This window comes from Plectropomus leopardus, chromosome 3, assembly GCF_008729295.1.
Source record: "Plectropomus leopardus isolate mb chromosome 3, YSFRI_Pleo_2.0, whole genome shotgun sequence".
Lineage (NCBI taxonomy): Eukaryota > Metazoa > Chordata > Actinopteri > Perciformes > Serranidae > Plectropomus > Plectropomus leopardus.
In genome coordinates, this window is record NC_056465.1 from 9,641,973 (window position 1) to 9,656,113 (window position 14,141).

At 39.3% G+C, this 14,141-nt stretch overlaps 1 protein-coding gene across 3 annotated transcripts in view; it reads left to right on the forward strand.

The window, feature by feature from the left end:
* Positions 1-14,141, forward strand: part of atp11b (ATPase phospholipid transporting 11B (putative)) — a 62,907-nt gene that overhangs the window by 16,507 nt on the left and 32,259 nt on the right. For all 3 annotated transcript variants that reach the window (XR_006107305.1, XM_042514199.1, XM_042514192.1), the window contains exons 7-18: positions 93-196; positions 2,077-2,124; positions 2,435-2,499; positions 3,745-3,826; positions 3,924-4,074; positions 5,520-5,717; positions 5,963-6,121; positions 6,334-6,521; positions 9,465-9,533; positions 9,669-9,742; positions 10,503-10,606; positions 11,591-11,772. Coding sequence is in view for 2 of the 3 variants with exons in the window: in XM_042514199.1 (XP_042370133.1) it covers positions 93-196; positions 2,077-2,124; positions 2,435-2,499; positions 3,745-3,826; positions 3,924-4,074; positions 5,520-5,717; positions 5,963-6,121; positions 6,334-6,521; positions 9,465-9,533; positions 9,669-9,742; positions 10,503-10,606; positions 11,591-11,772 (1,424 nt within the window). In the remaining variant the exon portion in view is untranslated. The remainder of the gene's footprint in view (positions 1-92; positions 197-2,076; positions 2,125-2,434; positions 2,500-3,744; positions 3,827-3,923; positions 4,075-5,519; positions 5,718-5,962; positions 6,122-6,333; positions 6,522-9,464; positions 9,534-9,668; positions 9,743-10,502; positions 10,607-11,590; positions 11,773-14,141) is intronic.

A 14,141-nucleotide genomic window follows, 5' to 3' on the forward strand; every position in this document is an offset into this window, starting at 1 on the left:
CAGTATTTGTTCACGTGTTTGCACTGTCTAAGAAACAATGTTTCTCTTTCATCAGGATTTAACTGTATTTCTGTGTTGTGTATGTTTTGTAGACTCATTACTCTGTGGCGGAGACAGCAGTGTGTCAGTCGGTGAACCAACTGGAAGCCCTGCAGGCTGTGGTGGAGTGCCAACAACCAGAACCTGACTTGTACAGGTAATCTTCATCTGTGTGTATGCACTCCAGAAGTCATAAAGCACATATTGGAAATGAAGATTCTGCCTTTTGACTCATAATTTTGCCAGATTTTTTTTGTTTTTGTTTTTCTTATTTTTATTCTAGCTTTTTATATTGTATTGCATAACAATAACACTGTAACACTGTAGATATAGATGAGTCTTTTCACTCACTCTATTTGGGCATCCCCAAAGACTCATGGAAGTCTCCAAAACCCATTTTAAAAGCCACCATGATAATAAATTGTAGAAATGCCCTCCCCACAAGATGAGGTGAGATGGCTTAATCGCCTCTTCAACAACTGCTCTTCCTCTTGTCTGTCTCAGCTGGCTAGTTTAGGATCGATCAGTGTATTTTTAGATCAAGCAGTTTTTCTCTCGGTGGCAATTTGCTCACTTCCCCCTCTTTTGGTTGCTGTCTCTCTCTTTCTCAACACTCACTGCGTTAGAACTGCACTTAAGGATGTAGCCAACGATTTTAATCAATGTACTTAATGTCAAATTCAACGATTATCTCCTCATGGCCCACTAGCTTTCCGTTCTGTGTGTTTGAGTTGAAAAAAAATCCAGTGTTCATACACAGTCCTGGCTCTGTAAGAGGGAAACCAGCAAAAACGCGTGGACTGAGCCACACTATGCTGGTTACTAAGTTGATACCAGTACCGAAAGCTGCTCTGTGATCTGATTTCTGCAACATAACATTGACCAGAAACTTGGTTTCTTTAATCAAGATAAAGGCTCTGACAACACCAACGCGATGGTCAGCTGTCAGCTAATGTCGGGCCGTCAGTAAGTATCTGTCGCCCTGGACGCTGTGGCATGTAATTGGTCCTTGTCGGCCGTAGTAGGCGCTGGCTTTCCATTTATTCAGCAGGATGAATTGGTGATAGTGGAGCCCTTTGGTGAATGAAATTACTCTGATTGGCAGTTAAGCACAGCGCACAAGAGAGAAATAGAAATGAGGACAGCAAACAGCTAAAGTCAAGAGGAATTGAAGTCAAAACCAACTTCTTGTATAAGGTCAGGTAATTTTTTTAGCCATTGGGCTCTTTAGCAGAAATGTTTCCTGATGGTTTGTATAATTGCTCACTGGCACACAGTAAATATGCTTTGTTTCTTCAGTATTGGATTGCATTGTCAGTGTGCCAACTGGCTAAATAGCGTCAAAAAAGTCTTCCGGTTTCCCTTTTTGAATGATAATTACAGACCGCTGTCTGCTGATATAGAGGGGTATTTCCTTTCATATTGTTAGCTGTCGGCTGTAATCTTTGCAGTGTGTTCATGTGCAACTTTTTGGCTGAGACACAGGCAAGGTGAGGTGATGCAGCAGGGCATTTTCATATCCGCTAGTTCACTGATTTCGGTTTGTTGTGTCTGGACCTTAAGGGATTAAGACCTTGTTAGAATTCCGTTGGAGGGAACTGACAGTATCACTATCATTAAATGGATGCAAATTATCCAGGATTCAAGTCCAACTGAAGCTAAAATTTGTAGTTCTATAAATCTCAGTTTCCCTCTTTTTTTTAACGTTTAGAGACATTCTCATGGTTTAAGAAAAACTGTTCACTGTAGAGTGAATTCTCTAAGTGCTCCGTTAGTCCAAATGCTGCAGAGAAAACCCAGCCAGGCTGCTAGAGGCATCAGTCTAGTACATGTAAAATATGTCAGAGCATCAGGGAGAAATACAATTACTAACCAGCAATATATAAAAAATCACGTTATTAAAATGCATGTACAAGCCTTTATCAGATCTCCTGCATTTACATGATTTCTTCCAGTAGCCTTGTTTCCTTTGTGCATGTGAATGTAGTCACTGTCTCTCTCACACCACTCAACTAAAACGCCTTTGCTGTCTTCCAGGTTTGTCGGCCGTATTACGGTGACTCAACATGGAGAGGAGATAGTCAGGTGAGACCAGATTTATCTAGCTGTTTTGGCTGATAATTAGAGAAATAATATGGACACAGGGCCTTTTGATTAGCATACTGGTGCCAGTGTTACACAATTTAGTTTTAGCAGTGGACTAATATTTCATGAGCAGACAAAAATGTGAAAAAAAAAAAAAAAATGATTTATCACATCAACTGAAAATGTGTGAGCCTCATCTATTGTTGTTGTTTTATTTCAGTATCATGCTCCTATTGTGTCTTGTTTGTGCTGAAGTCCTGTCGCAGCATCTATCCCTCTCTATCTCTGTTTTTGTTTGCTTTTGTTTCAGACCGCTGGGCCCGGAGAATTTGCTGCTGCGAGGAGCCAGGTTGAAAAATACCAAAGAGATTTTTGGTGAGTCAATACAGTTAGAATCAAAGGAAAAGATCCTGCAAAAGCAGAACCTCCACCTGAGAGGGAAGCAGCTAGGGGGTAAATGATTTCTTACAGTGGGAAGTTTCCAGTTGAATTGAGGGAGAAAAAAATATAGCTGCTCAAGAATAGCTTGCCTCTAAAATCCTTCTGGTGGATATTGGAAGCATGATAGAGAGGTGACACAGCTACATCGCAGCTTTGACAAAAAAAGCCAAGCTCAGTGGACATTACTTGTAGGGCAGGCCACTCATTTACATATATTTGAGGTCTGATTATATTAATCAAAGTCTTTGTCACAGAAACAGAATGAATAGAAAGGCATCAAACTATTTGCACTAGTTGCAAAGAAAATTGAGATTGTATTTAGTTGTTATGGTAACAACACACCTCAGTGAGGCTGTAAAGTGTGTCACGCTCACTAGATTGAGAACGCCGATTTGGCCTCTTTTACTGCTGTTTTCCTTATTAAACGGAAAAATACAGCTGAACTCCAATCCAAGTTTCTCTTTTTCACTGAACTAAGATTAGCATTATCTTAAACTCACCAAAACAGTTATAGTCAACGTTAGTCTTTCCACTGTTCCAACAATAACTAACTGGTTTGGTTGAAATAAGCCCTGTATTCACAGAATTAGATGTGAAAAAATGCTAGATCTACAAGCTGTTTATTCTGGCTGTTTCTTTTTGCCTCTCAGCTGTCAGCTGGGCAGCGGCTCTCACTTGTTCTTGAAAGGCAGCTACAGTACATCATGTTTCACCAAAGATGCAACAATGGCAACAAAAGAAACAGGAAAATACAGTAATATTTTTAACAAATTGCTTATTTTCAACTTTACTATTCCACTATTACTATTTAGTCATTAGTGCAATACCTCACTTTGCGTGAGGTTTTCACTTTATGTTGATTTGTTTATAAGAATGTTTATACAGAAGTTAGCCCGTGACAACAATTGCTATAGCAACACTACACATAGAAATGGCAGCCACTCTGACCATTCTGCTATATGATTTAAATGGAAATGTCCGTTCAGCTCTCCTTCTTTTTCTATGATCTGTGTATACTGATGTAATTGGTTAGGTTGGAGAACCATATGCCAATAAACTACCATGCAGACATGGATAATTTCGGTGTCTCATGTCCTCATGACTTCGAGCATAAATTGAATAGCAGTCTAATGATCTGACATCCCATAAGCCTTGTGTAAATACTTTGTGTTGTTGCAGGTGTGGCAGTTTACACAGGGATGGAGTCCAAGATGGCCCTCAACTATAAGTGCAAGTCCCAGAAACGCTCTGCAGTAGAGAAGTGAGCACTTTCTGTTGTCTCTCAGACTAAGCAATAATATTGAAGTTTTAGGATGTGCTTAATTTAACACTCACCTGTAAATATTTTCTTGTGTTAGGTCGATGAATACCTTCCTAATCATCTACCTGGGCATCTTGCTGTTTGAGGCCGTCCTCAGCACCATCCTGAAGTACGCCTGGCAGGCTGAGGACAAATGGGACGAGCCTTTCTACAACCAAAAGACAGAACAAGAGAGAAACAGCAGTCCAGTAAGTCTTGTTTGTATTAGGCATCAGAAGAATGCATTCCTATTGATTTTTCTTTTGTACGTAGTGGAGACTCAGCCCCAGAGAGAAGATGAGTTGAGATGTTAGTCAACATTCCACTTCCTTCTCTCTCTCTTTTTTTACTCCACTTAAGTCTCCATATGAAATTATGATGGGCTTTTTCTCTCTACTCTGCCATTATAAATTAATAGAGAGAGTATGTGAAAATATTAAGATAAGGTCATCCTAGAATCCACATGTACACACATACACACACAGAGTCCCAGAGAGGTGCTGGTAGGGCAGTTTTAGTGTCTTTAGATTTAGTGACAAGACTTAAGAGAGGAAGTGCTTTGCATAGGGACAGTCTGCCAGCCTATCAGCCCACCTGCCAACACTAATCAGTCAGAGAGAACAGCAGCCTCTATGTATCAAGACAGGGGGGTGGGGGGGATCATAGTCCAGTACACTTGTTTTCTTTCTTTCTCCCTGGAGACAGAACGAAATAGCAGCAACAAAATAATGGCTGTGGTTTTACATTTAGTATAACAGGTGCTCCAGAAACCCCTTGACCCCATTCAGTGTATCCCCTACACTAATGATTGTTTGTTTTTCTATCACAGCCATCTCCTCTCTCCAGGGAATAACTCTTACAAAAGCCTGACAATTGTCTCAAATTGAGGCCTCAACATTACAATATCCAAGTCCAAAAAGGATAACTACAAAAACATTGTACTTGTATTATTTAGTGACTATAACTGTAACTATAATATTTGGTTGTGTGTAATGTATGTTCCTACACATTAGAGAATAGCAAATTTCTTTTTTTTCTGTATTTTGTTTAGTAAGATTGTCACAGCTCAATTCCAAGTCTAACATGTCATAAATGTAGCTTTTGTATTGCTGCTGATACTTTGTTTCTCAGATTGTGGTCCTCCCTCACTCTCCTTTCCTGACACATAAAGTAATTATCTCTGTAATGTGAATAAATTACCCTGCCTACTTTGATTCACGAGGATCAGTGCTGATGCACCATCACTCTGTGTGGCTAAGATGTGTATTCATCAAATATATTTTGCAATTTTTATCTTTTCATCCACTTACAAAATTACGTTGCGCAGTGCATTACAACATTGCCAAGAACATTTTTGTATTTTTCTTGTCAGATGAACCATGGCTGATGTTAGCTGAGATTAAATAACAAAAATGATTTGTTATCTTAAACGGATCAAACGACAACATCTTTACTTATAATGATTTTGAAGCATTTTTAGGTCTTTAAGGACTTCCCATTTTTCCTGTTTTCTAACTATAATCCGCTTCAGTTTTTGTCAGTTCTCTTTCACCCACTCTCCATTTTTCTTCCGGTTAAAGTTCAAACTGTTTACATTTGTTTTTCTGTTTTCTTGTGTCTCAGTCTTATTAAATTTACTCTCATCTGTCTTCAGATCTTAAAGTTCATCTCAGACTTCTTGGCGTTTCTGGTCCTTTATAACTTCATCATCCCCATCTCGCTGTATGTCACCGTGGAGATGCAGAAGTTCCTTGGCTCCTTTTTCATTGGCTGGGATTTAGACCTTTACCATGAGGAGAGCGACCAGAAAGCTCAAGTCAACACCTCTGACCTCAACGAGGAGCTTGGACAGGTATGGAATAGAAGTGCAGGCACCCATTCGTACATGCAGCAAGGGAGTAAAGACACATATACATAAACTCACATATGCATAAACTGAACACAGGAATATCTGTATGTGTTTGTATTTAAGTGCATGTCCTACTAATCAAATTACATTCTTACAGGATGAAAGAGAACTTGAACTCTGCCTCACCTTAAGAACTAGACTGCATAATATTCAACTTCTGTGTGCATCTGTGTGTTTCTGTTCCCCAGGTGGAGTATGTGTTTACAGATAAGACGGGTACGCTAACGGAAAACGAGATGCAGTTCCGTGAGTGTTCAATTAACGGAACCAAGTACCGGGAAGTTAACGGCAAACTGGTACCAGAGGGAATGACTGAAGATTCTCCAGATGGTTCTACGCCTCACCTGGTAACTCGCATATTTACTCATTACAATTATTTTCTTTTGGCAGACACATAAAGCCTCTGCTACAGTATGATGTTCCTCTTTACAAATTAAGTACAAATGAAGAGACTCTGAATCATATCTCATTTATGTTTACAGTGGCATACAGTGTGTCACAGAATAAACTTGATGGCGTTTCTTCCTCTCTCATACCTCCATGTTGTCTCTCCATACAGATTGGTGAGGAATTGTTATTTCTTAAGGCGGTGTCGTTGTGTCACACGGTTCAGATCAGCTACGACCAGCCAGACTGCCTGGTTGGGGGTGGAGACCCATTCTCCCATGTCAACGGTTTCTCTTCCAATCACATGGAATATTACGCCTCTTCCCCGGACGAGAAAGCTTTAGTAGAGGCAGCAAAGAGGTACAGTTACATTTACATTTGAGCTTCTCTGCTTCTTTACATTGAGTGCATCAGTTGAAGAACCAGCAAAGCTAGCTGATTCACGCAGTGTTACTCTCGCCTTTATCTCCGCTGTTTCCACCAACCGTCACCACTAAAGCAAATTTGAAACATGCTTCACACAATTAGGAGCACCTTTGTGACCAACTGAAAACACAGATATTAGCAACAGCTATGTTTCTTTGGTTGAAGTACTGGGTTTTTGTATTGTTTGGCCACAGTTGATTTTTAAGCCTGAATTGTGACTGCACTTGTTTGTAAGAATGGCGCAGATTGTTTTGAATTGTTGGAGATTTAAGGACTTGAATCTGTTGTTGTATCCAGTGGTGACAGCCACTGTTTTTTTCTATGACTAAAAGCAAGTTTGGAATTTCACCTGTGGCTTGAACAAGTCACCAGCTGAAATCTGATGGAAACCTCGAAATAAAGTTGTCAGTGAAAGCTGAGTGTCTTGTTGTGTCACACTTCCATATGAGCTTGTGGTTTCAGAGTAGCTTGTCAGAGTAGATGGGTGTGTCATTGTTACAACTCAGGAAATGTACTCATCTGCGTGTCCAATGTTGAAGAGGAAATGTTGAGAAGAAACCGAAACGTTTCAGAGCTGTGAGTTCAGTGTGATGTCCAGAGTCTGTTCAGGCTACTATAGATTTAAGAGAAGAGTTTGGGCTTTAGTTTAGCCAAAAAGCACTGGATAATATCTCTTGATCATTGCACCAGTATGTGTCAGTTGCTAAGGGATTTTGAAATACTTGTGCAGGTTGCCCACAGGCCAAATAAAAGTGGCACTTAATCATTTGTTGTTCATTTTTATTGTCACTGAAATTTAGAGCAGGCAACACTTTAATGTCCCAGGAGTGGTAGAAAACACTCCAGACGTCTGTGTGGAAAATGGTTCAGAAGGGAGAAAAACATTAATAGAATTTAACCACGTTGTACTATAGCAGTTTGATAGCTGCAACACCCCTCCAGCACTACAAGAAACAATGGAGAACTGACGATAAAGAAATGTGGTTGTAGCACCCAACTAAACTGTTAGACTTTGTTGTTTTACAAAACTTCCAGGATTCATGGTGCATGGAGCCACTGATCCTGGCAAGTGTAGTTTTCATACCATCAAATTAAATTATGTCTGGAAGTAAGGGGCTGCACCCATGACCCAGTGCCTTCATGCGCTAATGAGCTACAGACAGTGTATCTGTGTTGATTTAAACTGAAAGGAGACACTGTTGGAACCATAACCTCAATAATCACTCATAAATAGAGCACTCTGTTAACGTCACCACACCATTAAACTGAAATGTGACGCCATTGGTCAGAGTACACAAAAGATAGTAGGGATTTTTTAGCTTGGCACCAAATTCTGGTGTTCAAAAATAATAATAATAATAATAATAATAATCAAAAAGTGCTGAGTCATTTCTCAACAAGATCTTATTACCTTGTTTGGAGTCATGTGTTTGTTCACCTGCATTTCACTTGCTTGTCCCACATAATTAACACCTGCCATAAATTGTAAACACCATCCCTACATGACCCCGAGGAAGATAAATAGCTGAATGACTGAATGAATGCATGATTGAGGGCCCTATTTTCATGGCCGCCCAACCGCCAGCACAATCTGTACTCCCACGGTTTGATATTTTCCTGACCTTGATATTCACTTTGCATGTACAGGCACAAGGAGGGGTGCAAACAGAGAAATTGGGCAGTGCAAAGCTAGTTGTTGTTGTTTTTTGTGAAAATTGCACTGAAAATAGACATTTCAGAATGGTCAATGGATATTAAACAGCTTGCATTTATATAAAGCCTTCCTAGCCTACCGGTCAAAGCGCTTCACAATTTGTCTGTCATTCAACTATTCAAACAAACATTCATACACACATGTAGGGTTCTGGCCTTTCCATCAGAGGCAGCTTGGGGTTCAGGGTCTCGCTCAAGGACACTTTGGCATACAAACAGGAGGAGGCTGGAGGTTGAGTTGCCAACATTGTGAATTAAAGATGACCCACTCTACATCCTGAGGCATAGCTGCCTCACGGTGCTTTCACTTAACTGCCAATCCGGTAATTTATTTTTTCCAAGAACAAAATAAATACCGATTATAAGTGATCATTCTCCAATCAGTAGATGAAGTATATTGGCATCAAAAATGAACATTTAATGTGGTCAAAGTGGGCGTGTTGGTGTAGCAGTCTGCATTCATCTTGAAATTAATGAGTAATTCTCATAGTATGTTGTTCACAGCTGTTTTATATTGTGTGAAAAATTCAGTTAACAATGTTATGATGCAGCCATCTATACCACGAAAAGCAGTGGATGTAGAACTGAAATAACATTGCATGAATGCAATCTAAAAATGGTTTAATTTTTTTTTTTTTTTTATTAAATATTTGTATCTTCATGGTAGAAGTGGAATAAAAACCACACTATTTGCCTATGGCAGCAAATTCTTTGCCCTGCGTATGTCGCGCCACTCTGCACCATCTACACTGCAGTATCATTTCCTGAAAACCATCTTTCCAGTTGCTGAGCTGCTCTTGTCATGTTTTATGTGATAGGCACTGCTATTTCATAGCAATAAGACCAGTGATGTGACTGGTTGATTGTACCACCTCATCCAGACCATTTGCGCTGCTGCACATACTTGAACAAAGGGAGCAGGTGCACTTGGAGACTGTCACACTGAACACCCACGACTTACCACTTTTTACTTGTCATTAAAATTGGGCCCTGAATAGCTTGAGAAGAATACTGTTGCTAAAAGTTACATTTTTGTATCTTTTAAAAGCCCAATTACCTTCAAAAAACTCCCAAACTCCATTTTTTGTCACCCAGCATGTAGAAGTCAAAATGTCCATTCTCCAAAGAACTCTAGCTTTAACTTCTCTCCTTTTGTTCTCTCAGGATCGGAGTGGCCTTCACATGCAGCAGTGGAGATACCATGGAAATCAAAACATTTGGCAAGGCAGAAAAGTACGTCTAACCTTTTTAATCTCTGAAATGATAGCATGCCATTTAGACTGCAGGCAGAAAAATGGCAGTGTGAGCTGTCTATAAAAAATTGAATCATCACATCAGTCTTGTGAGTGTCTCTCTTTGCTCTCTCAGATATAAACTGCTCCATGTGTTAGAGTTTGATGCTGACCGCAGAAGGATGAGCGTCATACTGCAGACTCCCTCAGGTAACTCCACGTTAAACCACACAGTATATTAGCATTATTGACAAAATATTGCTTGCAGCAACTAACAATGGACGCTTGACAAAAGGCAAATTGATCATATGGTCAAACAGAAGACTGGAGAGATATCACTCCTTCCATACTATTACCACCTTGCTTTTTCGATTTTCCCCCAAAATATTTCCAAAGCATTACTAATATTTTATTTTTACTATACCTAATAGTGTTCATTATTAAGGTTATTTTGTTACTATTTTAGTTATTTTATTGTTTAATTTCACTCTAGTTTTGTATTGTTTTGTTTTCCTTTGCACAAACATGCAATCAGAAACATAAACATGGGTGCCATATTTGAAGAAAAAAAAATCCCAAATTTACCGGCTTTTGCAAGATAAAATTATTAGTTTATTTGGACTATTATTTTACCTTGTTCCCCTTTTTGTTGTTGTTTTTAGTGTTCAGTATGTGCTATACATGTGTATAATGTTAAATTCATTATGTCACCTTCTTAAAAAAGACTGAAGATAAAAAATGTGAACATTGTTAAAATGTGAAATTATTAAAGTTAATGAAACAAGAAAATGTGAAAATGAAATTGAAAATGTACTCAAATGGCTTGAGAGCTATTAGATAAATATGCTATGGTTTTTATTTTGTGTACCAGTGTACACTTGAATAGTATTTTCATAGTATTTTTAACAAGGTATCATTTTCTTTTCTGTATGTTTACCAATGCTTTTTTCTTGCTGTTTGGACTTTGAAGGAGGCCAAGTACTGTTCACTAAGGGTGCCGAGTCGGCCATCTTGCCTTTCACTACCAGTGGTGAGATAGAAAAGACGAGGTTGCACGTTGACGAGTTCGCTTTGGTAAGAAATGCTTCTTTTTTCCATAGCATTATTGAAGTGTGTATTTTTTCAGTTGTGTCTCCACATCTTGCACTGTTACCACTATATTATTTATCTGTTTGGTTTGTAGTAGTCGGCAAAATCCCATCACATTTTTTGCAAAAAAATATTCTCTGAATTTGTAGATTATTTGGACACAATGTACATGCTTATATGTTTGCTACACTTGATCAACATGCATCTTATTATTTTTGATTAAATGTACTTCATTTTGTGGTGAGTCATCTTCCCGTGACGCAGTCTGTTGAGATAAAATGACTATTAATATTCATATTTTCCCAAGATAAAGGAGGGTCGACAAGAACATATTTGCGGCACAGTAAATTAACGTTATATACCTCACTTGCATCACAGAATTTCTTCACAGAAAAATTCCTCTTTTTATTGCAACCTTCAAGTGTCTGACTCTGAAATACCGCTTGATCCATATGTTCAGGATTGCGTGTCTCTTTTTGCGTAGGCCTGGCATTTCCCAGCATTGAAGTGATTACTTTTGGCTCTGTTGCTCTGTGTTCCCATTAGACTGTAAATTCTTCACCACAACACTCACACAAATACACACAAACACACACACATATCCGGCCCCCACATCATGTCATCGTACGTCAGTACCCAGGAGTCAGTGCTCTGGACTGGGTTGATTTGTGGTCGTCTGCCCCTCAGGCTGGTTCCGTGATTTAAAGCCAAGCTTTTATAATTTGTTTTTCTGTTCTTTCTTTTTCTGCTTCCTTTCGTCTCTCTCTTCTTCTCCTATCCTCATCTTCTTGACTTACACACATTTCCTCTCTACACAAACTTGTTCTTTCATTTTTGCATTTATTATTTTCATATTCCTCTTCCTTTCTTCATGTTCTCCTCTCATCTTTCCATTTCATATTTCTCATATTCTGACTTGTGTCCCCTGTTTTTCTCAACCCATCACCCACCCTCCCTCTGCAACTGTAGAAAGGTTTGCGAACCTTGGTTGTAGCGTGTCGCCACTTCAGCCCGGAGGAGTACATTGATGTGGACAGGCGTCTGAATGCTGCCCGCACCGCGCTGCAGCAGAGGGAGGAGAGACTACAGGAGGCCTTCAGCTACATTGAGAGAGACCTGCATCTGCTGGGAGCAACGGGGGTTGAGGACAAGTATGAAGTCTTACAAATGCATTTGAATATATTGGTGTTGTCCGTACTGAAAACCAGTTCTCATCCCTTATGCATATTCCCATGAAGTTAAAGTCTGTGACTTCAAGTAAAAATCTTATCAGTTTATCAGTACATTCCATACAGAAAGCTGCAGCACAAGGTAGTGCTGGCCATGTTTAGGTTAGCCTCTATCCTCGCTTCTAATATGGCTGTGTATGTGCAATGCATCTTAACTGATGCAAACAGTAGGAAGAAGTTGATTCTGAATCAAAATTTGCTGGCTTTTGAGTACAGTATGGTTACTGGCATTAAAGGAAAGCCACTGAGGGGGATCATCCAAGAGCCACTCCAACTGCCCAATTACAGAGACATTTAGCATCCAGCATAAGGTAGATTATTCAACATGCACGTTTTTAATCATGTGGTGCCGCTGGCAGTTAGTAAATAACATATAGTTACTGTTTGGATAAACATATGTTTTATTTATGCATGGTTAGCTTTCACAACAATCTTTTTAATGTGTCTCTCTCTGGATGCCAGTGGCATGGCCGTATGGATAGCAATGTTGGTCTGAAGGTCGGTCAGTTCACCACTTTGTATCAGACTGAAATATCTCAACAACTATTGGAGGGACAGTCATGGTCCCAAGAGGACTAGCTTAGTGACTTTGTTGATGTCCTGACTTTTAAGCTAACACCACCAGCACATTGACGTTTTTTGTGAAATGTCTGAAAAGTTATTGGATAAAATCTTAATGACTTGTGATTCTCTGTCTTTTGATGTAGTTAGAAAATGTAATGTGTCCAATACTTGGGCTTTTGACCAGACCTGCAAAACTAATGACTTATGTTTCCATTAGCTTCAGCTGTGTTTTGTCTGTAGTGCTAATTAGCAAAACTTAGCCTGCTAACATGCCAAACCAAGATGGGTAAAATGGGGAACATACCTGCTAAACATTTGTATGTTTCTATTGTCATTGTGAGCATGTTAGCATTCTGACATTAGCGTTTAGTTTATAGCATCGCTGTGACTATGTGAAGCCTCACAGTGCCACTAACAGAGCTGTGGACTCAAAGTGCTGTGAAATGTTCGATTAGTAGAAAATCTGCTTTTTCAGTCATACCCACAGTAAAGATGTGAGCCGCTCAAAGCTAGAGAAGAAAAGATTAGATAACCAAACCAGTGATTCCCACAGAATTAGAATCCATGTGTGGCACTGTTGAAATCTTGGTGTTTACAATAAGTTTACTTTTAGACCCAACACAATGAATGATTAAGTCTCAACTATGACTGGCAGCCTACTGCTCCTTCTGTGCCCAGAGAACACACTCCGCTTCGAGAGTGTGGTGCAGTGAATAACTGAACTGTATAAATATTCTAATAGCGCTCTCAAAGAATGGCCCAAATCCAAAATAGGAAATCAACACATATGGATATGTTTGAATCATGGTGGGCACAAATGAAAGTGGGAGAAATCTTGCAAACTAAACATGATTATTTTTACAGGAAATAACCCTTAAAGCTGTGTGGATTAAAAATAGTTTGACATAAGAGAAAAAACTAGGGCATCATAAAACGGTATGAAACATATGGCCAGGAACAGACAGACAGACACAGTGGGTGGGAGAATCTTCAACAAACAAACAATATATAGTCAGCAGGGAGAAAGAGACGTCACCTCACTCAGCCTCTCTGGAAATTAATGCTGATATGTTTGCATCCGCTCACCATCTGCTCCTCACATAAGCCTCTAGCTTCTCCCTCTCCATTTATCTCTTTTCTCTCTCGTGTTTCTTTCTGCTGCTCTGTTTATGTATCTGGAATGAATTCCTCCTCAGGCACACATGGTCACAATCAAAGGATCTCCTCTATTATGGAAGACTAGAGTAGAATTTCTCTGTTTTGAGCCTAATATGAATAGTTTAATGCTGACATGCATGGTAATGTTAGATCCTGTTTTTTGTCTTTTAACCTCACTCCAAATATTAACTGCGGTTTGAAATAAGATAAATATTCTTTGAAAAATTCGGTGCTGCCCAGTCAGTTTTCACCCTCCTCCTCTCATCAGACATGGAAAACCTACCACGGATCCTAAGAGCCTTTATATCTTGTGTTGCTGTTGAAGAAGTCAGCTCAAACTATGACCTCCTATGACTTTATTCTATACTATAACTATATGCGATTTTTTGTTGCCTTGTATGTTTTAAAACAGATTTTTTTCATATTTAAAGACTTTAAGTGCTCAATAAAAGGAGCTGTAGAAAATGAAGAGGTCTTGACAATCCCCAAATTGGTGTATTGAATTATGGGCACTGTAGTTTTCTAACAGGCCTCTGTGGTTTGACCACATTACAACCACAGCAATGAAA